Source organism: Mesoplodon densirostris, chromosome 6, assembly GCF_025265405.1.
Source record: "Mesoplodon densirostris isolate mMesDen1 chromosome 6, mMesDen1 primary haplotype, whole genome shotgun sequence".
NCBI lineage: Eukaryota > Metazoa > Chordata > Mammalia > Artiodactyla > Ziphiidae > Mesoplodon > Mesoplodon densirostris.
Window position 1 is genome coordinate 13892275 of NC_082666.1, and position 21641 is coordinate 13913915.

A 21641-nucleotide genomic window follows, 5' to 3' on the forward strand; every position below is an offset into this window, starting at 1 on the left:
ATTCGCGGGAAAACGCGAAAAAGATGGCGCCCCGCGCCCGGGGGGCCCCTTCCTGAGCGCCCCGGCCCCTCCCTCCTCCTCCGCCCCCCCTCCTCCCTGCGGCGCCCCCGCCCCGCCCCGCCCCCGCCGAGACCCCGACCCCGGCCCCACGGGCGGACACTCGGCCGGGCAGGCGCGGGCCGAGCGCAGCCACCTCCGCCGCCGATGCGCCTGGTGGCCAGACTCCAAGTGGGACCGGCGGACACGCAGCCTCGCGGTAAGTTCAGCGCTGCGGGCTGCCGGCCCGGGCTGGGGGACTCCCCGCCACACTCGCCTTTCCCTGCAATCATCCCTCTTTTGGAAATTTCCTGAACTTTGGCGGGTCAGACGCCTCCGGGGGCGTTGGAGTCCTGGGAAGCCGCACGCCTTGGGGGTGGAGAGGGGTGAACGGTGTCCGCGGGGTGGCGGGAGCCCCGCCCGGGTCCCTGAGCCTTTGCGGGGCGTGTGTGACAGGTCACTAGTCCTGTGCCTAAAATCTTTATTTTTCCTGTTGTGTGTGTCGGGGGGGGGTGGCTTGGAGACCGACGGGGGCGTTTGGAATTTTGCTCACGTCCGAAGTCAGGCTGCGGCAGGATTGGGATGGGGGAGGCTTGGCGTCGGAGCGACTAAAGAGAGGAGCGCTTGAACCCGAAGGGGGTACTTCTGCAAGCTTTTTCCCCTCCCAAACACCCTTTTTAAAAAGCCAACGGCCGCCCTGGGAGAGGCCCCTGCGCATGAATCATCCTCGCTTCCTGCCCCCGCCCGGCCCCGCGATCCGGGTGCCGCGGATTTGAACTGGACGCCGACGGGAACCCGCAAACAGGCATTTCTTTGCAGATGGGTTTGAATCAGCCAATCACAGCCCGCGGGGGCCCGCTCCGGGAGGATGGAGGCGCGGTTGGGGGGGCCGCCACCCGAGGGCCCCCGCCCCGCCAGGGGGGGTGCGGCGACCGGGCCTGCTCCCAACGGCGCGGCGGGGGAGGAAGTGTCAGTTTGTGAACCTGCCGCGGGCCCGGGCCCCAGGCCCGGCGGGCAGGGACCTTGCAGCGCCCGGGAGCCAGGTGGCAGGGAGAAGGCAGAGATTTGGACTGCACACCCTGCCCGGTGCCTGCGCGCTCTGCCCTGGAGAAAAGAGAGGAATGGGGGGGAGGAGGGGCGGGGGCGGGGGGTGGGTTGGTAGGCAAGAGGGGACGTGGCCGCGCCACCATCTGGAGAGTGAAGACCCCAGCAAGGCCCTGCCTGCCCCAGGGCCCTTGACATGCACACACATGTATTCCATTTCATATGCTCACTGACATAAGGCTGTAGACATCAAACACAGTCTCACAGGAGTACATACACACTTACAGGGAAAAAAACACAGGACTCTCTCCCTGTCTACAGGTAATCATAACACCAGGTGCCCAGCGCCTTGGCAGAGAAGGAGGGGACCAGAGTAGCGGGTGCAGGGAACAGAGGGATGCTGTGTTTTTGGCTTAGTGGAGAGTGTGTGGAGGGGCCTGGAGCCAGGTGAGCCCAGATTGAGGAGGAGGGGGCCATGGGGGGGCTTTGAATGCCATTGAAGGTACTGGGGAGCCACAGAAGGTTTCTGGGAGAATAAGAAGTTGGGAATTGATGGCCCTGTGGAAGAATCTGGTGGGGAGGCAGGAAACAGGGAGTGGCCTGTTTAGCACTGGGCGCTGGTGGTTCTATTCGGAATCCCAGGTGCCCAGCATAGGTGAGTGAGCACAAGGCTCAGGAAACAGTTATTGAATGAATGAATGGCCCAGGCAAGATGAGGCCTGAACTCAGACCAGGACAGGGGGATGAAAAAGAGGAGTAGGGTGCCAGAAGTCACTCTGCTTGGCTGCTGTGGCACCTCATCGGTTGGAGAAGTCTAAGATGCTTGGGGGTCTGGGGACCATAGTAGTACCATTAGCAGGAAGAAGCGAAAGCAAGGGGAGCAGCACGTTTGTAGGATGGTGAAAGACAGATGTGGAGAGGTTGGCATGGCAATGCCTTCACTGCTTGGAGCCGGTTTGCATCTGAGCAAAGGCATAAGTGAGTTTAAATGTCCCAGAATTGGTGTCCATTAAATCATCCCATAATTGAGAACAGAAAAGGAGATTGCAGAAGACACAGATGGCCAAGTCTATACCAGTTCACAAGCCACCCAGGAGTTTTCCTCTCCAGGTGAGTTTTCTCTGGCCAGCTCTCAGGGTAGGGGTCAGGGGTCTGAGAACTTCCCGCTGCTCCGCTGGAGAAGGTCCTCCACTCAGAGAACACGGAGTGTTTGCTTTAGGGATAAAACCTCTGGCTGTGAAGCCAGGGAGTGAGGTTCAGGCCCCACTGGGCAGGGAGGTTTTGCTCCGTAGTTGGTTGAGAGAGCCTTTCTATTTAGAAGGCTGCATGGTATGGGTGGGGAGAGAGCAGGACTTAGAATCAGCTCGCCTGATTATGGACCATGGCTCTGCCTCTGACCCCATAGCCACTTCCCCTTGCCAAACCTCAGTTTCCTGACTGGTAAAATGGGAATAATAATGCCTCCCTCACAGCGTTGTCAGCGGGATCCAGTGAGATGATAAAAGCATCTGGCACATAGCACAGGTTACATAAATGGTTGTTTCTTTCCTTCCTTCCCCTTCTCCTGAAGTAAGGAGTAAAAACCCCTTTCCCTTTCTCTTCCAGTGTCAGTGGAAGCTGATGGAGAATCGAGGTCTGGACCCAGGGACTCGGGACTCCTATGGTGCCACCAGCCACCTCCCCAACAAGGGGGCCCTGGCAAAAGCCAAGAACAACTTCAAAGACCTGATGTCCAAGCTGACAGAGGGCCAGTATGTGCTGTGCCGGTGGACAGATGGACTGTATTATCTCGGGAAGATCAAGAGGGTAAACCTTTCCTCCCTGGCCCCAGTTCCCAGGCTCAGCATCTCTCTGCTCATCCTCTGGTCTCGGCCTCAGACCAGTGATGGAGGGTGAGAGATTGCTGGGAAATGCCCGCCTTGTCCTTAATGCTCCAAACGGAAAGTGGAAGGAGGCGGAGCCTGCAAAAGCAGGTGCCATTCTGAGGGCCAACATCTTTAGAAAAGTGCTCTGTGAGCCTACGAAACAAAACAAAATCAGGTTGGAGGGGATCACAAATGATCACCTGGCCTGTTCTGTCCTCGGCGTTCCCGCCAAGTTGCCGTCCCCCAGTCCCTGACTGCACAACTCCAGTGAGTGGGTGTATACTACCTCCGGAACTGCCACCCTCCTTCCCCTTCTAGCCTGGCTCTCCTTTTTGCAGCACAAGGAGAGGTCTAAAGCCTCTGACCTGTGGGGACAGAAATGGGAGAGGAAGACGGTGTTCAAGTGGCTTTTCCCCACGACTGTCTCACACTGCCCCTCCCTCTCTGCCCCAGGTCAGCAGTTCTAAGCAGAGCTGCCTTGTAACTTTTGAAGATAACTCCAAATACTGGGTCTTGTGGAAGGACATACAGCATGGTGAGTATTCCTGTGATTTCAGGCACCTCCCCCCCCGCCCAACCCCCGATCCTCTCTCCGCCTCTCCCTCCATTTTTTCCTTCTCTCCTTCTGTCTCTAACTTCTGGCATCTGGCCTTGTCCTTGGAGCCCCAGGCGCACCTGAGATGCTGATTGGATTACCAGCTGTACATTTATGTGGAAACACACTTATAACATCTGTCATCCCCTTGAGTACTACCTCATGAGGGAGGCAGGCAGATGGAGAAAGTGGCTCAGGGAGGTGCTGGGAGAGCAGGGTTGGGTCCTAGGCCTGTGTTTGCTTCCTTGCTGCCCAAAGCTCTGGGTCACTCTGGGGCTAGGGAACAGGGAAGGGCCCAGGCAATCAGAATTGTCACCTTTTGGTATAAGCACAGTGTCCCCTGTTAGCATGGTAAGAAAACTAGGGAGGCGGCTCTCTCCATGGGGGAAAGACCGAACAAGCAAATATGAACCAGGCAAGGTGATGATGGACTTACCGGGATGGAGCTAGGCCAGTTTTCAGAGTTGAAAGGGAGCTGGGTTGGGTACCATCCCTGCCCTCAGAGAGCTGACACTGTCTTACAGAGATGACAGATTGGGGGCATTCTTGCCACCTTTCTTCTTTGCCATGTACATGACAGACATCACTAATCAATCACAACACTTGTATATTTTCAACATGGAGCTCCAGGCAGCCACTACCAATCAGAGTTACCATGAGAGAAGAGACTTTTTTTTTTTTTTTTGCCATTTATGCTGTAACAGGAGAACCGACATGGCGGTATGTGGGGAAGAGGCAGGTTTTAGGGTCCAGTATTCCTCGGACCAAGATATTCTAGCTCTGCCACTTACTGCTGCATATCTTTGGGTGAGTGACATAACCTCTGTGAGCCTGTTTCTTCATCTGAGAAAAAGGAGACTGAACGTACTGGCCTCACAGTGCGGTTAGATGCTTAGCCCAGTGCTGCTGAGTTACAGGGAAGCTGTTTCTGAAGAATTTGTTACCGTAAGAGATGATTTCAAGAGCCTGCCAAGCAGAGGCCACAGAACCCAGCCAGTTAGTCGAGCTTCCAAATTGCCTTTTTCTCCAAGATATTGTGGCTAGTGCAGGCTGATGCTTCTCCAAGCCCCTGTCACCCTAAAGGTATTATTTAAAAATCCAAAGCAACGAGGGTCTCCTCTCCTGGGCTACCTTCTTTTTGAAAGCAGAAGGAGCCAGCTGGTGAGGAAAGACAGTCCAAACCGTGGATCGAAGTAGCACACCATGAATAGAAGGCCCACTGTGTGCCAGGCACCAAGGAGGTGCTGCAGTGCTCACCTGGGGAACCGTGTGGCTCCCCAGCCAGATCACTGCTCCTCACAGGTAGGACAGCAGCCCTCTGGGGTCGCCCAAGATTAGAGCATAAGGCTGAGCACGCAGTAGTTACTGATCCATCACTTCATTAAGCCAGTGAAGACTTACTGCGACCCACAGTGGGTCCCGCCTTCCTGGGAGCATATTCAGGGATAAGAGGCAAGACACCATTTATTCAACAAACATGTCTTGAACACGTGTTATGTGCCACACCCCATAAGAGGTCCTGGGGACACAGAGATGAACAGATACCTTTTCTGCCCTTACAGAACTTTCCGTCTGCTAGGGGAAATGAGACAGAAACACACATCAAAATGTATCTTTATTCACTCAAACCCTTCAGTCATAAATACATATTTCTTCTTCAACAATGCCAAATAGCAAAGGAAAAAAAAGAGAGATGGAGAGGGAAACTGTAGATTAAAAGCAATTGATCAAATTTAAAATTGTTATGACTTTTTTGAGACAATTTATGTGAACACTAACTGAATTTGTTGATATTAAGAATTTATTTTTCATTTTTAGGTGCAATAAAGGTGCTGTAGTTATTGGTTTTTTTTAGAGTCCTGAACTTTCAGCGATATGTACTGAAATATTTAATACAGGAGAGGGGGGAGTGAGTGGGAATATAGTCAAAACAAGATTGGCCGTGAGTTCATGATTGTTGATAAGAACTTGGAGTTTCATTATAACGTTCTGTTATTCCATAATAAATTTTTTAAAAAAATTATTTAACATCAAAAACTTTAACAAATCAAGTTAAATTGAGCAGGAGAGGCAGCATGACGTGGTGAAAAGGACAAATAATTTGATGTCAGATAGCTGCGGGTTTGAATCCCCCCCCCCAACCTACCCAGCTGAGCATGGGACTTAACCTCTCCGAGCCTCAATTTCCCCATCTTTAGAATGGGCTAATGGTAATAGGCAGCTCAGACTGGTTGGGGAGATTCAGTGAGTTGGCCTATGGGGCCCAGCACTCAGTAGAGGCTCAGCACCTGGAATGTAATTTTAAAAGTGCTCTTTCCTGTGAGCCCAACCTGACCCTAGAGGGCCTCTTTCTTTCAGCCGGTGTTCCGGGAGAGGAACCCAAGTGCAACATCTGCCTGGGGAAGACATCAGGACCCCTGAATGAGATCCTCATCTGTGGGAAGTGTGGCCTGGGTGAGTGTGATGAGCAGGGCATGGAGAAGGCCCAGACCTGTGGGTCCCCATTCCCCGCTGGCTCGGGACCTGCATCGCCTCCGACCACTGGGGCCTTAGCCGGCTTCCTGTTTCTTGTGGCGCTCCAGAGTGACACGGGGCCAGTCTCTGGGAATGAGGGCCCAGGGAGGTGATCCTTGGGGAGAGCCGGGGCTTCTGGAAAGTGAGAGGAGTTACGTACTTGGGAGCCCCCGTGGGTGGAGAGGATGGGTAGGGGAGGGGGGGCACAGAGGCTGAAGCCAGACCTTTGGTGCTTCCCGCTCTGGGCCAGTGCTGGCTCTCCGTGGCCTGCTTGGACACCAGCCAGCCCCCTGGCAGCGGGCGGGCACACAGCTCCTCGGGCCGGGCTTGCCACAGCGCCCCGCCTGCCGCCTCCGGGCTGGCGGGCCTCGGGCCACCGCCCCCTCGCGGGCGCTCACCCCCCTCCTCTGCCGTAGGTTACCACCAGCAGTGCCACATCCCCAGAGCGGGCAGTGCCGACCGGCCTCTGCTCACACCTTGGTTCTGCCGACGCTGCATCTTTGCGCTGGCTGTGCGGGTGAGCCCTCCATCCTTCCCACCCTGCTCCTCCCCATCCTCCCGTCTGGAAGCCCAGAGACTCCCTGGGCTCGGGCCTCTGGGGTCACAGAGCCTGGCTTTGGAGGCAGACAGCGACGGCCACTTAACCCGCTGTATGTCCTCGTGCAGGTTCCTTAGCCTCCCTGAGCCTGTTTCCTGGGCTGTTAAATGCATGCAGGTTTGGGGACTTCCCTGGTGGTCCAGTGGTTAAGACTCCGCGCTTCCAATGCAGGGGGCACAGGTTCGATCCCTGGTGGGGGGATTAAGATGCCACGTGCTGTGCGGCCCCCCCAAAAAAGTGCTCTTTAAATGGATACAGGTTTGGTGTCAGGAGTAGGAGGCCCCCAACAAATAGTGAGAAATCACTATTAAGAGGGAAAATCCATATAAGCGCCCACTCTCAATATGTGTTGGTTATTATTGTTACTTTTATTGTTGTGCTTATTACTATTAATATGATTGAAAATGCAGCTCCTTGGGGATAGAGAGAGGATGGATCTGGGATTGATGAGAAGAGGCTTTGTGCGTTTCTGACTACACTGGAATATCGTGTTCCACCTGGTCGGCATTAGCCTTGACAGGGAGCCACGTGTGGCCCAACCGGGACCCCCGCGGGTAACTCGGGCCCTCATCTTCCCGCAGAAAGGCGGCGCGCTGAAGAAGGGCGCCATCGCCAGGACCCTGCAGGCTGTGAAGATGGTGTTGTCCTACCAGCCCGAGGAGCTGGAGTGGGACTCGCCCCACCGCACCAACCAGCAGCAATGCTACTGCTACTGCGGCGGGCCGGGAGAGTAAGGCCGCGGGGGCGGGGCGGGGCGGGGCGGGGCCTCTCTGAGGGGCGGGGCGCGGGGCGGGGCCCCAGGAAAGCGGGGTAGGCGCGGCTGGCTGGGGGAGCCAGACCCCCATGGAAGAGCCCGTATCCTCCCTCAGGCCTCGGGGATGACACCTGAGCGCGCGCGGGGCCCGAGAGCATAGGGCTAGCGCTCTCCGCAGCGGGCCGCAGGGGAGTGGCGGTGTTTTCTTGGGGCACCGTGGAAAAGAAGGCAGTATTGAAGAGTGGTTACCAGACTGGCCCCCAGTGTCCAAATTTTCCCAGCCCCTTAGAGCTGTGCTACCCCTGAGCCTCCGTTCTCATCGTAGTTGTCCCGTGACATGGTGGCTGTGAGCGGTGGGTGAATTAGGTCCTTCACGTAAAGGCTCACACAGTGCCTGGCACTTGGTAAGCACTTTAACAAATGTGAGCTGTTACTGTTGGTGCATGGACGTTGAGATAAACCTTTCCATTGCCAGAGTCAATGAGACAGGCTGCTGATGAGATATGAAGGTCCTTTTCCCTGGAGGTGTGCAAGCAGGGGTTGGGGGGAATACCTTGGGGACGCTGTGGAGGGGGTTCTTACCCTGACTATATGTAGGATGGGAGTCTTTGATTCTTCCTGGTGGCCTGGGCCTCCATGCAGCCATGGCTGATTGAGCCTGTTCCCTTGGGCTGACTGCACCAACACTGTGGGAGGAACCACAGAAGTGAGAGGTGGAACCTCTGCCCTCAGGAAACAGCCTACAGTTCACCCTGAAGTCCTGAGTGTCATCCCCAAGTTCTGCTGACAAGCACTAGGGGTCTGGAGGCTGTGCTTACGACCTAGCTGGGTGATTTGGGCAAATCACTTGAAGTACTTCATCTCTCAAGCGGGATTAATAACCTCGGCCCCATCATCCTTCCGTGGGTGTTGAGGCCTTTGGGATAACAGATGGAGAAGTGCTTATAGAGACCTTTGCAGCATTGAGGTGGTGACTCTCAATGCTTACCGGGCAGAGTTGCTCGGGTGATTGTCAAAAGTGTGTCTCCCAGGGGCTATCCCAAAGATTGAGTAGGCCTGGAACGGGTCAAGGAATCTTCTGCATTTTAACCTGGACCCCAGGTGATTCTGATGCAGGTGGTCCAAGGACCACACCCGACAAGGTGTGAACAAAGCATTGACTGTTAATTAAGAAAACACCTTTTTGGTTTTCATTCTTATTCAATGAGTAGTTGTTGAATGGTTGTGATAGGGTAGATACATTACCAGGTGAGGGGCTTATAGGAGCCTTTATTCTCCCATGAAGTCTCCGGGGCAAACCTTTCCCCATCAGTAGTGTTTGGGAAGCAGTGTGTGAGGCACAGACCAGAGATGGGGGCTCCAGTGTGGCACAAGGAGCATGGGCTTTGAAGTCAGGGAGGCTAGGAATTGAGTCACCATCCACCACTTGCCTCCTGAGTGACCTTGAACAAGCTATTTAACCTCTGACTCACCTGTAAAGTGTGGTCAGCAGCCCGTGTTGGACCAGATGGTGAGATCAAATGAGACAGCCTAAGCCCTGCTGCCAGGGCGTCCCCTGGCACAGCCCAGTGCTCAGTAACTGTGAGTTCTCTTCCCTTTCCCCCGCTGGACGGCGAGTTTGTGTTGGGAAAGGTTGCTGAGGCTGATCCCTGGCTGGGAGTGTGGGCCTGGCTGACCCTGGCTCCTCTGGCTCTCCAGATGGTACCTGAGGATGCTGCAGTGTTACCGGTGCAGGCAGTGGTTCCACGAGGCCTGCACCCAGTGTCTCAATGAGCCCATGATGTTCGGAGACCGGTAGGTGCTAATCTGGTCTGGCTCAGCCTTGGGGGCGAGGTGGGGGGATGGGGGCAGCAGCTGCAGCAACTCCTTCAGGTTGCCTGCCAGGCCCTAGACCCCCAGTGGGGGGCTGGGACAGTGTGTCCCCGTCTACAGAGGCAGCTCAGGGTGAGGGGGCCTTCCCAGTAGAGGGACACGCTGGGCCACATCCCCAGTCGCAGCCCCACCTTCCCTAAGCCCCAGACGCTTCAAGTGTCTGGGGAAGGGGGAGAGACACAGGCCCTGCCCCAGCCCTGACCGGGGTTGTTGGAGGAGGCAATGGGGGAAATGGATGACTTGATCTGGCTTCTAACCAAGGGGGCTGAGCTAGTGGAAGGCTTATGTGTGTCAAACAGGATACTGTGTGTGTCTTGGTTGGTGTCTCACGTGGTTTGTGATTGCGTGCGTGTGTGTGTGTGTGTCAGGCAGAGGGGAAGAGGGTGGTCCCTGCAGCCCAGCCTAGTTCAGCTCACTCTGAACTCAGCCACCCTCCAGGGCAGTGATATTTGGGAAAGGGTTTGAGGTACAGGTTAGAAGCGGGTACGGGAGTAGTTCCTGGTCCCTGTTCTGCCCCATCTTTATCCCCTCCTCAGAGGGAATGAGGACAATGCTGACTACGGGAAAGCAGGCGGGGGGGTGAGGGCGCTGGACCAGGGTGGGGTGTCAGAGCCCCTCCTACCACAGGCCCCCTTTTCACCCACCCACAGGTTCTACCTGTTTTTCTGCTCCGTGTGCAACCAGGGTCCAGAGTACATCGAGAGGTTGCCCCTGCGATGGTGAGAGGGTGGGGCTTGGCCCAGGCCCACTCCTGTCCCTTCCCAGTTTCTCCCTTCCCTCCTCCCTCCGGGAACAATTCCATCTCCAGCCACCAGGTCCCAGCCTTGCCCCTGCCCTTCAGCCTGGACCCAGGATGCTCCAGCCCTGGCTGCACAGGCTGCCAGCTCACTTGGGCCCGCCTCCTTGCACCCTTGCCCAGGGTCGATGTGGTTCACCTGGCCCTCTACAACCTGGGGGTGCAGAGCAAGAAGAAGTACTTTGACTTTGAGGAGATTCTGGCCTTCGTCAACCACCACTGGGAGCTCCTGCAGCTTGGCAAGGTATGCAAGACAGTGGGACGTCAGAGTGGCGGGAATCCGTTCCACAGCAGGGTTCCCTAAGTCCAGAGAGGTGAGAGACTTGCCCAGGGTCACACGGCGCCGCACTAGGATCTGGGTCTCTGAGCACAGTTCTTCAGGAACACTGGCTGTCTGTGGGGGCTGCTGAGTGGGGACAAAGACCCAGAGCCTTTGAGCCGTTGCATCTCTGAGTCCAGGCATCTGAGCCTGTTCCCTGCAAGGAGCTTCCTAACCGAGGCTTTGGTAGTGGGTGGGTTAGGGCCTCACCAGCTCAGCTGTAGGGATCTGGGGGTCGAGTCTGGCTGGAGGAGATCTCCCTACAGAGCTGTGTGACCCACTGGCTAGGATGGAAAGTGGAGTGGGCCTGCCCTCTGCCGGTCGTACTCTGAATAGCAGAAGAGATCACCAGGGGTCTGGGAGCTGGGATTCACGGAGTGAAGTCACAAACCAGAGACTTTCAGGATGTCAGAGGTGGAGAGCTGAGCCAGGGCTTCCCCAGCCACTTCCACGGCAGGGCCACGCACCCTTTAATGACACCCTCTGAATCCTCTCCACCACATCCAGAGTGAGGCATCTTCTCTGCTGACTGTCCCAAATCCTTTACTGAAATAGGGCTTTTTTTTTTAAAGTAACTTTATGCTCGGCAGAAGTTCTTCATACAGTAACATCTTCATTTACAGTGCTTGATAATTTATAAAAGGCATTCATATTATAAAGCCCTAAAAGATAGGTCGAACTGGTATTTTTTTAAATAATTTTTTTCCTGATTTATTAAAAAAAAATCATACATGTTCCTGGTCGAAAATTTTCAAAGTACCAAAAAGTATAAGAAAAGTATACTTAAAAGAAAACCATCCATACTCCTGCATCTCACCACTCAGAAACATCCACTGCTAACACACATAGGTGCACATAGTTCAGTCCTCTCATTTACATCTATTTTTCTTTTTATATGGCTTAGATTATACGGTATTTACAATTTTTTATTGAAGTATAGTTGATTTACAATATTTTGTTCGAGGCATACAGCAAAGTGATTCAGTCATATATATATGTGTGTGTGTGTGTATATACATATATATACATGTCACTTGTCTGTACATGTATATACATATATATATACATATATATATATACATACACACACATATATTTTATCCAGATTATTTTCCATTATAGGTTATTACAAGGTATTGAATATAGTGCCCTGTGGTATACAGTAAATCCTTGTTGTTTATATATTTTATGTATAGTAGTGTGTATATGTTAATCCCATACTCCTCTAATTTATCCCTTCCCCCTCCTTTTCCTCTTTGGTAACCATAAGTTTGTGGGAATGTAAATTGGTGCAGCCACTATAGAAAACAGAATGAAAGTTCCTTAGAAAACTAAAAATAGAGCTACCATACGATCCAGTAACTGCACTCTTGGGCATATATTCAAAAAAGATGAAAACTCTAATTCGAAAAGACACCTGCACCCCAATGGTCATAGCACTATTTACAATAGCCAAGACATGGAAACAACTCCATTTCCCATCAATAGATGATTGGTTTAAGAAGATGTGGTGTATATATACAATGGAGTATTACTCAGCCATAAAAAGAATGAAATATTACCATTTGCAGCAACATGAATGGACCTAGAGAATATTATACTAAGTGAAGTAGGTCAGACAAATATGTCACTTGTATGTAGAATCTAAAAAATAATACAAATGAATCTGTATACAAAACAGAGACAGTATATACAATTTTAAGTCATTTTTTTCAGTTTACATTATATCATAAATACTTTTCCATGTTATGAAAGAGTTTTTAATCAACATTTTTCATGGCTGCATGGTTTCCACCATAGTTTACTTGTTTCCTTCCTGTTGGGCATGTAGTTTCTTTCCCATCATTAGGAAAATGACGCGGTGAACTTTTTTGTACGTAAAGCTTTATTTGTGTGTCATGTCTGTATGATAGGTTCCACGGAGCAGCATTACTGGGTCAAGGGCATGGACATTTTTAAGGCTCTTGATACATTTAGGACAGGAGTTAACGCTCCTCATTTACAGATGGGGACGTGAGCTCAGAGGTGAAAAGACTTGTCTGAGATCATGGAACAAGCCAGTGGTCCTCACCTGGAGGACTCGGGGCATCAGGAGATTGAGGGGAGGGTGGAGACAGGGGCTGAGGTCTTCTCAGATGCCATGCGCCAGGTCTGACTGTCCTCTGCCCTGCTCCCCGCTAGCTCACCAGCACCCCCGTGACGGACCGAGGACCGCATCTCCTGAACGCCCTGAACAGTTATAAAAGCCGGTGCGTGCAGGGAAGGGAGGGAGTGCTGTGGGCCCCCTGACAGGTTGGATTGCAGTTAAAGTGTCTTCCTACCTCATAACCTTTGCACAAGCTATGCTCCCACCTGGGTCTCCCTCCACTTCTGTTTGACTCTATGAATATTACCTGTCCTCCAAGATCAGGGAGCACCCACTTCATTTGGGATGCCTCCCCTGACCACTCCAGCAGCCAGACACATTTTGATACTGGACTCAGCTCCATAGGGGGCTGCAACCCCTGCTCTCTGAGGGCCCCCCTGCACTAGCCATCTATGGTTCTGGGCCAGGCACTGGAGCACGGATTCATCACCTGTCCCCAGCCCATGTCTGCCCATCCAGACTACTGAGTTCTTCTCAGAACACAAGGCTGGCATGCCCCTCGCTAACACCACAGAGAATGCCCAAGCTCCTTAGCATGGCATTCAAGGCCTCTTATGATCAGACCCTGCCCATACCTTCTACCTTCTGCCACGGACCCTTTGCTTGATTTATTCTGGGTGTCAGCCATTCTGAACCCTTTCCTTTCCTACTCAGTGCTTTTGCTCACACTCTTTCTTCACCTAGGATGCTCTTCGATGCCTTTCATTCATTTGTTCCATCAGTGACTATTTATTGAACTGCTCTGTGTCAGCCCTGTGTAGGTACTGAGGACACCGTGAATAAGACACGGTCCCTGCTTCTGTGAAACCTCCCCAGACATCTCTAGACAGAACTGTCCACTCTCTTTCATCTTGTCACGGTTTGGGGCCCAGACACAGCCCTCTACCTGAGTACGTGGGGCCTCCTGACTGCTCTGTGGATGGTCTCCTGAGGGTAGGACTGTGGCTAAGTCACCTCTGCAGCCTCATGGCAGCTCAGCCAGTGATGAAAGGGTGAGGGAAGTGCCTGGAGGTGCTTTCAGTCTCCTTGGGGAGAGCAGAGAACAGAGTGGTGTGGAATGCAGTGTTTTGACCACGGGGTTCCATGGGGAGCTGGAGGAGGGCTTCCTGTAGGCAGAGGCCTTGGGGCTGGTTGAGGCAGAGAAGAAAAGGGAGGAGCAGCAGGAGCCACACACAAGACAGGGAAGGACGGGGAGGAGCCGCCACCTGGTGCCCCTGATCCCACAGGCTTCGAGGAATCAAGTGTCTCCACGGGCCTCTCTGGGTTTTAGCTCTGGGTCCCGGGAGGCAGAGGGAGGTTTTAACACTTGACTCTCCTCCCCAGGAGGATGGACGGACAGGCTCCAGCTTTCTCCTCTCCCTGCCCACCCCCAGGTTCCTCTGCGGCAAGGAGATCAAGAAGAAGAAGTGCATCTTCCGCCTGCGCATCCGCGTCCCGCCCAACCCCCCCGGGAAGCTGCTGCCCGACAAGGGCCTGGTGCCCACCGAGAACGGCGCCTCTGAGCTGCGTAAGAGAGGAAAGAGCAAGCCTGGGTCAGTGCCTGGGGCCCCAGGGCCGGGGCCGCAGCCGACCTCGGGTCCTCTGCTCCCGGCTCCAGCTGCAGCCCCTCCGATGGGCTGTGTGGTGGCATCCAAGTGAGCCAGGCAGGCGTCCAGCCAGTTAGTCCCAGCTGGAGGCACCCTGAACCGGCCAGTCAGTGGCTGAGCCGGGACCTGATCCCACGTCCCCGCTCCTTCAGCCACAGCCCCTTGTGGCCTTGCTTGGAGGGAAAGCCAGATCACGGGACCCAGTCTTGCTGGCTTAGGGCTGAGGCAGAGAGGTCAAGGGGCAGTCAGTGTGTAAGGGGTCCCTAGCGCTCCCGGCTGAGCCCAGCCCCCTCTTCCTGGCATCGGGGGGTGGGGGGCAGAACACCTGGATGCCTGAGGCAGGAGAGGCACCCCCTCTCCTGCCTGCCCACTATACCCCGCCACCCTCGCACACCCGCCGCCCCAGGTCTCCTCGTAAAGGAGGGCCTGTGCCCACTCCCACGCTGCGACCCCACCCCTGCCCAGCCGCTCCTCCTTCAGGGCCACCCTCTGGGCCTTCAGGCTCTGACTGGGCCACCCTTTCCCTTTTCTGTCTCCACAGTTTGTTGCCTCATGAATTCCAGCAGCAGAAAAGGCGAGTTTATAGAAGAAAAAGATCAAAGTTTTTGCTGGAAGATGCTATCCCCAGTGTTAGTTTCTCGTTTTCTCACTCTCCACTTTCACACTCAGGGTCAGCACATACTAGGGATTCCTGTGCAGAAAACGAAGTCCCCCAGGCCCAGGGGACTCTCCCACGGCCCCGAAAGGATCCTTTTACAGCTGGTTAAACAAGGAAGGGCCAGGCACTGCGAGACGACTCCTTCACCTCCCCAAGTTCTCCCAAGAACCCAGAGCGGGGCTGGGCAAGGGCAGGTAATATCCTTGCCTCCACCGTCCAGGTGGGGAAACTGAGGGCCCAGGAGGGCAGTGACCCTCCTGAGGTCACACCTCAGGCAGTGGCAGAGCCCAGCCCAGAACCAGGGCTCCAGAGCATTCTTACCTTCTTCAGTAGCCCTGCATCCTCACTGAAGCCCTCGCTGTGGGCAGTAACGTTAGCCGTGTCTCCCCTGGACCATTTATATGGCACCTTCACAGCTGTCATTTCATTCTGCCGCGCTCCCTGACACCTCCTAAGAGTGAAGCTCAGAAGGGGTTATTATCCACCTTTTGCAGTTGAGGTGACTCAAGCCCAGAGATGGGACAGTCAGACAACTGGCCAGAGACAGAGCCAGGACTAGAATTGACATGACCTGGCTCCCTGGTCAGGACTGGAAAAAAGAGGAAGGGACAAGTCTGACCCTCAGAAGGCCAGCTGGCCCCACGCAGCCTGTGCGGCCCTCAGCGGGGAGGAGGGTGCTGTGGAAGGTGGAAGTGATGCTCGCTGGCTGACCACCCCTCCTTCCTGTGTCCACAGAGTGACTTTACTTCGGCCTGGAGCACCAACCACCACCTGGCCAGCATATTTGACTTCACGCTGGATGAGATACAGAGTTTAAAGAGGTAACAATGAGGGACCCGGCAGAGAGGTCTGCTCTGGAGACTGGGATGGAACCCAGCAGGGAGACCGCCATTCCTGCAGCTCTGGAAGATGTGAAGCAGAGAGCCTTTGGAGGGGAGGGAAGCTCCCTTGGGGTCACTGAGTTAAAGGGTCCGCATTGCAGAAGGCTGCCTGAAAGGTCTGTCTGCATTAGGGCTTTCAGCCTAACACCCGTGCTGTAAGCCTGCAGGGCTCCCGGGGACAGCTCCGCGGGGCGGCGCTCAAGGTCTGCCTAGCCCAGCCCTCCCTACCTCTCCCACTTGTCCTTGCCTCACGCCTGATACCAAAACTGCTGTGATCACCCCACGTTCACGTTCCTCCAGGGAGCCTTCCCTAACCCTCCCCAGGCTGTGGCGGATGCTCCTTGTGTATTCCCACAGAGCCTCGTGCTTGGTACACCCAAGGTGGGGGGGCTGCATCCATCGTTTTATTTCCAGAACTATTTATTGAAGGTCATTTCGTGCTTTCCTGTAGGCATGGAGAGAGCAGGGGCTCAGGTCAGTCAGGCCTGGGCTCCAGCCCCTAGTTCCCAGTTGCCAGCTGTGTAACTTCAGCAAAATTCTTTAACCTCTCTGAACCTCCTCACCTGTTCCTGCACGGTTGTTATGAAACTCGAAATCCTGTACACAAAAGCACTCCCGGCCCGTAAGGTGTTGCACGAGTGTCTGGGATCATGGTCATTATCATCTCTAATGACTGTCGCAGTGCTTATGTCAATGCCAGGGGAGGGTGCTCAGGGAAGGCTTTTGTGACTCCTTGGACTTTGAAGGCTGGATGGGTAGGAAACGTTCAGGAGAGAGGAGGTGCCACTGCAGCTGTGGTGGCGGGAAGCTCAGTGGGAAGGTGGCTTCGGCTGGGACGAAGGATGCACGTGAGAGGGACCAGGAGACGATGGGGAGGTCCCAAGGGGCGCTGAGGATCAGCGGCTGGCTCACCCTCTCCTCCCTCTTAGCGCCAGCTCAGGCCAGACCTTCTTCTCCGACGTGGACTCCACTGATGCTGCCAGCACCTCTGGCTCCGCTTCCACCAGCCTTTCCTACGACTCCAGGTTAGCTTCCCAGCACGATGGATTCAAGTTCCGTTGCTCCCCCCAGAACCCCCAACCCCCTTTGTGATGTGTGGCTCACTCTGTGCATCTGAGTCTCAGGACCTGGCCGCCTTTAAGTGTGTGAGGGTTTGGGACCCTCCGGTTCCAAGTTGTGGGCGTTCGGGCCGCTCCTCTTAGCCTGCTACAGGTTATGTGACACCTCTTGCTGGGCAGTTTCAGATCCAGGGTTCTTCCATTCTGGGGTTCTTGGCCTCTGCTTGCCATGATTTTGCAATGTCTGTGCCTCTGACTGCAGGGTCCCCGACCCTGGTTCTTGGCTGTCTGAACCTGGTGTCTGTCTTGTGAGTCTTTAAGGAAAAGAGCCTGGTAGAGGGGAAATGGCATCCTGCAGTGTAAGGACTAGGAGAGGGCACAGAAATCCCTGGAGGCCTAGCTAAGGGTACAGCCTGCTTGGCAACAGCTGGTCCTCAGCAGCAAAGCGAGGGTGGTGCTGCAAAGCACACAGACAACTTTTTAACTGAGGCTCTTTTAACTGTATTTAGGATACTTGAGGCCCTTGCAAAGAGTAGAATTTAAAGCATCAGTGTAATGCCCATCGAAGTGTGTCTTGTCTCCAAACATCTCTGTCTTTCTCTGCTGTTGCCTCTGTATTTTTTTATTTCTTCGGTTCTCACTAGCTCTTTGGGTCCTGGTTTGTTTCTAATTATCTGTGACTGTGTACCTCTTCTTTTGTGTGTGTTTCTTTCCCCCCCGTCCGCCTCTTTCTGCCCCTGTGGAGGGGAGAGGGGAGGAGAGGGGATACATGTCTGCCTCCCCATCCCTACCCCTGCGTGACGCCTCCAGCTACAGTGAGTCCAGGTGACCGACTAGGCAGAGTAAGCAGGGCCTCTGCACTGCATGGCTGCAGGAAGCACAGAGGACGGTGCTCCTGGACTCAGGCCACACTGAGCTCCTCAGCATAAGAAACACGGTTTTAGAGCTGGACACACCTAGGTTTGAATCCGGGCTCTGCCACTCCCCGGCTGGTGGTTTCTCCTCTGGAGCCTCCTCAGGGCTGTTGTAGGGATCCAGGGGGATCATCGGTGCCCAGGGCCTGGTGCCCAGAGCGCTCAGGGACAGGGACTTGGTGGGATAATCCCGTTTCATTCCCGTCGTCCTCCTCCTCCCCTTCCGATACAGACGGACAGTGGGCAGCCGCAAGAGGAAGCTGGCAGCCAAAGCGTACATGCCACTGCGGGCAAAGCGGCGGGCGGCCGAGCTGGGTGGACGCTGCCCCTCCGACAGCAGCGCAGAGGGGGCCTCAGGCCCCGAGCGGCCCGACGAGGGCATCGACAGCCACACGTTCGAGAGCATCAGTGAAGATGACTCGTCCTTGTCCCACCTCAAGTCATCCATCACCAACTATTTTGGCGCAGCCGGGCGGTTAGCCTGTGGGGAGAAGTACCAGGTGCTGGCTCGGAGGGTCACGCCTGAGGGCAAGGTTCAGTACCTGGTGGAGTGGGAAGGGACTACCCCTTACTGACCAGCCCCCAAAGGATGCCAGCAGTCCTGGAAACCAAAGGAGAGACAGCGGAAGCCACAGGCTCCCCAGTTCTCTCCAGGCTGGGGTGGGGGAGGGAAGCAAGACGGAGCTGCAAGTGCCTGGCCAGAGCCCTGCCTGCCCGCCTGCCAGGGCTGTGCCTCCGCTGTGCCCGTTCTGCTCTCCGGCCCCCTCAGGCTCACCACCTCTTTGCCTGTGTCTCTGAGGTCCCGCTGGCTATTTCTCAGTGTCTCCACACACTCCCTCAAACTGTTTACCTGTTCCTCTGAATTAGTGTCCTGCTGGCTCTGTGGCCTGTTCCTGAGGCCCGAGTCTTTGTCCCCAGTGCGTCCCTTTACCTTTCCTTCCCCTTTTGGGTGTGTGTGTTTACACACCCAACCCTCCACTGGACATCCTTACACCTGACCCATCCCAGGGACCACATCATGAGGACAGAAACCTTTGAGAAAGACTGGGTGAAGGTGGCTAAGGGGATGCCTTGAGGAGCCTTTCCCTCTCACTTTCCTGCCTCTCCTTCTGCCCTTGGGAAGAGGTGGTGAGGGTGGGAGAGAGAATGCCTCTGGAAAGCCTGTGTGGCAGAGGCCCTGGGACCCTCAGGATCTGAGGCATGAGGAGGCTGGGCCCCTGCTTCCAAAGGCACCAGCACCAGAGCCCAGTTATTAAGGCCCAGAGTGCAGGCTGCAGGCGTCAGCTTCTGAGACCCGTGTTCCCTCCCCTGGCCACATCCCTCTCTGTTACCATGGAGCTGGGCCTGGCCTTGCAAACCTGAGGCTGGAGGAAAGGAAGCCGTGTCCTGCTACACCTCAGACTGTCTCCTCTGCCTCCCACCCCCAGACTCACTCCACACACAGAAGCTTCCATCTGTGTGTGTGCTTTCACCTCCAGGCACACACACGGGCCCTGGCCTCCAGGTGTACACACACACACACACACACACACACACACACACACACACACACACACACACACACACACACACACACACACACACACACACACACACACACACTCTCTCTCTCTCTCTCTCTCTCTCTCTCTCTCTCTCTCTCTCTCTCTCTCTCTCTCTCTCTCTCTCTCTCACTCACTCACACACTCTCCTTCGGGTGCCAGCGTGGCTCCTGCCCTTGGCTTTTCCTTGGCCCTCTTCTGGGGGCCACGTGCTGCAACTCAATGTGAACGTCCAGCACCTGCCCGTGAACCAGCTGTCACCCTAGAGGGAGGCACAGGGGACTCATACGCTCTTCCTTATCCCCTGCCTTGTTCTGAAACTGACAATCACTTTTGGGGCAGGTTGGGATTTTTTTAAAGGGCCTGAGTCATTAAGTCCCCTCAAAGGGAAGCCTTTGTCAGTGGGAGTATACATAGAGTCTTAGAACCACCATTAAAACTCAGACCCACCTGGAGGGAGACCAAAAATGGGAGGGGGAGGAGACCCCTCATTTTTGCTGCTTCCAGAGGTATTAGAAACTGACTCACTTGATTGGAAAGAAGTGCCTTGACTGGGGCGAGGGGTGTACCTGAGGGGGACCATCCTTGCCAACTGCTTCTGTGGCCTCCAGCTCGGCTGGGTTTTGGAGGCTGCCGGCTGCAAGGTGAAGGGGGGTGAACAATGAGCTGAGAGCAGCAGGCCTGGAGCTGGTTTTTCCATTAGGCTGACCCCTCCCCATCTGTGGGCATTCAGGGGGGTCCCTGAGAGAGTTCAGATGCCCCTTGCCTCAAACCTCAGCCCCAACAGTGCCTTTCAACTGGGACCTCACCTCCTGTACACAGTCCACCCACTTCCTTCTGCTTCCCAGCATGGTCCAGGCAGGAACAAGCTGGTTGGGCCCAGTTCTCTCCCTTCTCAGTTCCACAGCTGCTGCCACTGAAGGCCCCAACTGGGGCCAGGTGGAAGGGGAGCTGAGAAGGCAGCCCCCAGCCAGCCGCCTGAAGTATGGGGCCAGATCTAACCGGGGGCCTCCTGCCTGGCTCCAGAGAACACAGCAGCCTCCCAGGCCTGCCTTCCAGGCTTCTGAGAAAGTGCAGGATGAACACAGCCTGTCAGTGTACCTGCACCTCCTCTACTCAAGCTCCAGAGGCTCTGGCCTTGAAGAGGAGGAAGGAGGGAGAGTGTCTTCCTCACCTGGAGGTCAGTGTAAGGCCTGGCAAGGTCACACTGACTCCACACCCCAGCATTTCATTCATACCTGAAAATAGCTGCATTACTGCCAACTGACCTTATCATAACCCTGTGCACCTTCAAAAAGATTTACGGTTTTGAATTGCTGCTTTTAATAACATTTGTTATATTAAAATTATAATTAATGTGTCTGATTGACAATTTAAAGGCTTCCTTTGAAAAACTGCCTCATTCCCCTAGTGAAGTATCAGCTCTTGGGTGCCAGGAGGAATTAGCTCTGGCTTCCTGGACGGTGGAGAGGAATGGTGAGGCCCCACCCTCGCTCTGGCCACCGTGCCACGCCTACCCCCACCACATTCTCTCAGCAATAGTCTCACCTCTGCCACCAGAAGGATGTGGAACCTTTTTTCTGTGAGTATCTGACCCACGGGGCAAAAAACATTTGCTGAGGGCCACAGAGAAGTGAAAGCTGGGGACTGAGTTTAGAATATGACCCTGTGAAGATGCTTAAGTACAGGCACTGTAAAACTTCAGAGTTCGCAAGCACACAGTTGTAGAAATCTGAAGTGCATTCCTGGCCTGGCTCTGCTGGTTGGAACCTGCACCACTATGTCAGGTTCCTTTGCTCCAGTTCCTCACCCTTCACATGCCTGGGAGAATCCCCGCTGTATTCAGCATCCCAGATATTGAGGGAACCCTCTCACATATGAATGTGATGGATTACCACCTTAAACTCTAAATCGGGGGTAGTTTGGAGAGAGAAAAAGAGGCAGCATGAAGGGATAGGAAAAAGCTACAGGGACCTGAAGGCTATGAGTTCAACTGAACTGTTTTCAGAGGTTAGTGTAGCATGTTAAACCCCGAGTGTTAATGTCTGCCCTTAAAAATCGTCTTCGGGCCTCCCTGGTGGCGCAGTGGTTAAGAGTCCGCCTGCCGATGCAGGGGATACGGGTTCGTGCCCCGGTCTGGGAGGATCCCATGTGCCGCGGAGCGGCTGGGCCCGTGAGCCATGGCCGCTGGGCCTGCGCATCCGGAGCCTGTGCTCCGCAACGGGAGAGGCCACGGCAGTGAGAGGCCCACATACCGCAAAAAAAAAAAAAAAAAAAAAAGAAAAAAAAAATCGTCTTCAACTATGGCTCCTGCTTTTTCCTACCACTCTTTCTGCTGCAACCTTATAACTGCCCTTGGAACAAAACCACAGTTGGAGCTGGGGCGGGATACAGGATGGGATTATTCTCTGGGCTGAAATCAGTGTGATGGAATAAAAAGTGAATGGCACCAAGCATCCAGAGA

The 21641-nt window shown here is 54.6% G+C and overlaps 1 protein-coding gene across 2 annotated transcripts; it reads left to right on the forward strand.

The window, feature by feature from the left end:
- The first annotated feature begins 4 nt into the window (after window positions 1-4).
- On the forward strand, window positions 5-20549 carry PHF19 (PHD finger protein 19). 2 transcript variants are annotated; one of them, XM_060100592.1, is made up of 15 exons: window positions 5-256; window positions 2686-2886; window positions 3399-3480; window positions 5899-5994; window positions 6471-6571; window positions 7234-7382; window positions 9105-9200; window positions 9929-9997; window positions 10198-10318; window positions 12575-12642; window positions 13913-14071; window positions 14667-14754; window positions 15519-15604; window positions 16594-16689; window positions 17869-20549. In XM_060100592.1, exons 2-15 carry the CDS (start codon window positions 2701-2703, stop codon window positions 18209-18211), a joined length of 1740 nt encoding a protein of 579 aa, XP_059956575.1. In that variant the 5' UTR covers window positions 5-256; window positions 2686-2700; the 3' UTR covers window positions 18212-20549. The 2 variants fall into 2 exon arrangements, with proteins under 2 accessions (XP_059956575.1, XP_059956576.1); XM_060100593.1 differs by lacking the exons at window positions 15519-15604; window positions 16594-16689; window positions 17869-20549 and adding an exon at window positions 14795-14864 and having other exon boundaries at window positions 173-256; window positions 14667-14699.
- Window positions 20550-21641: the final 1092 nt, after the last annotated feature.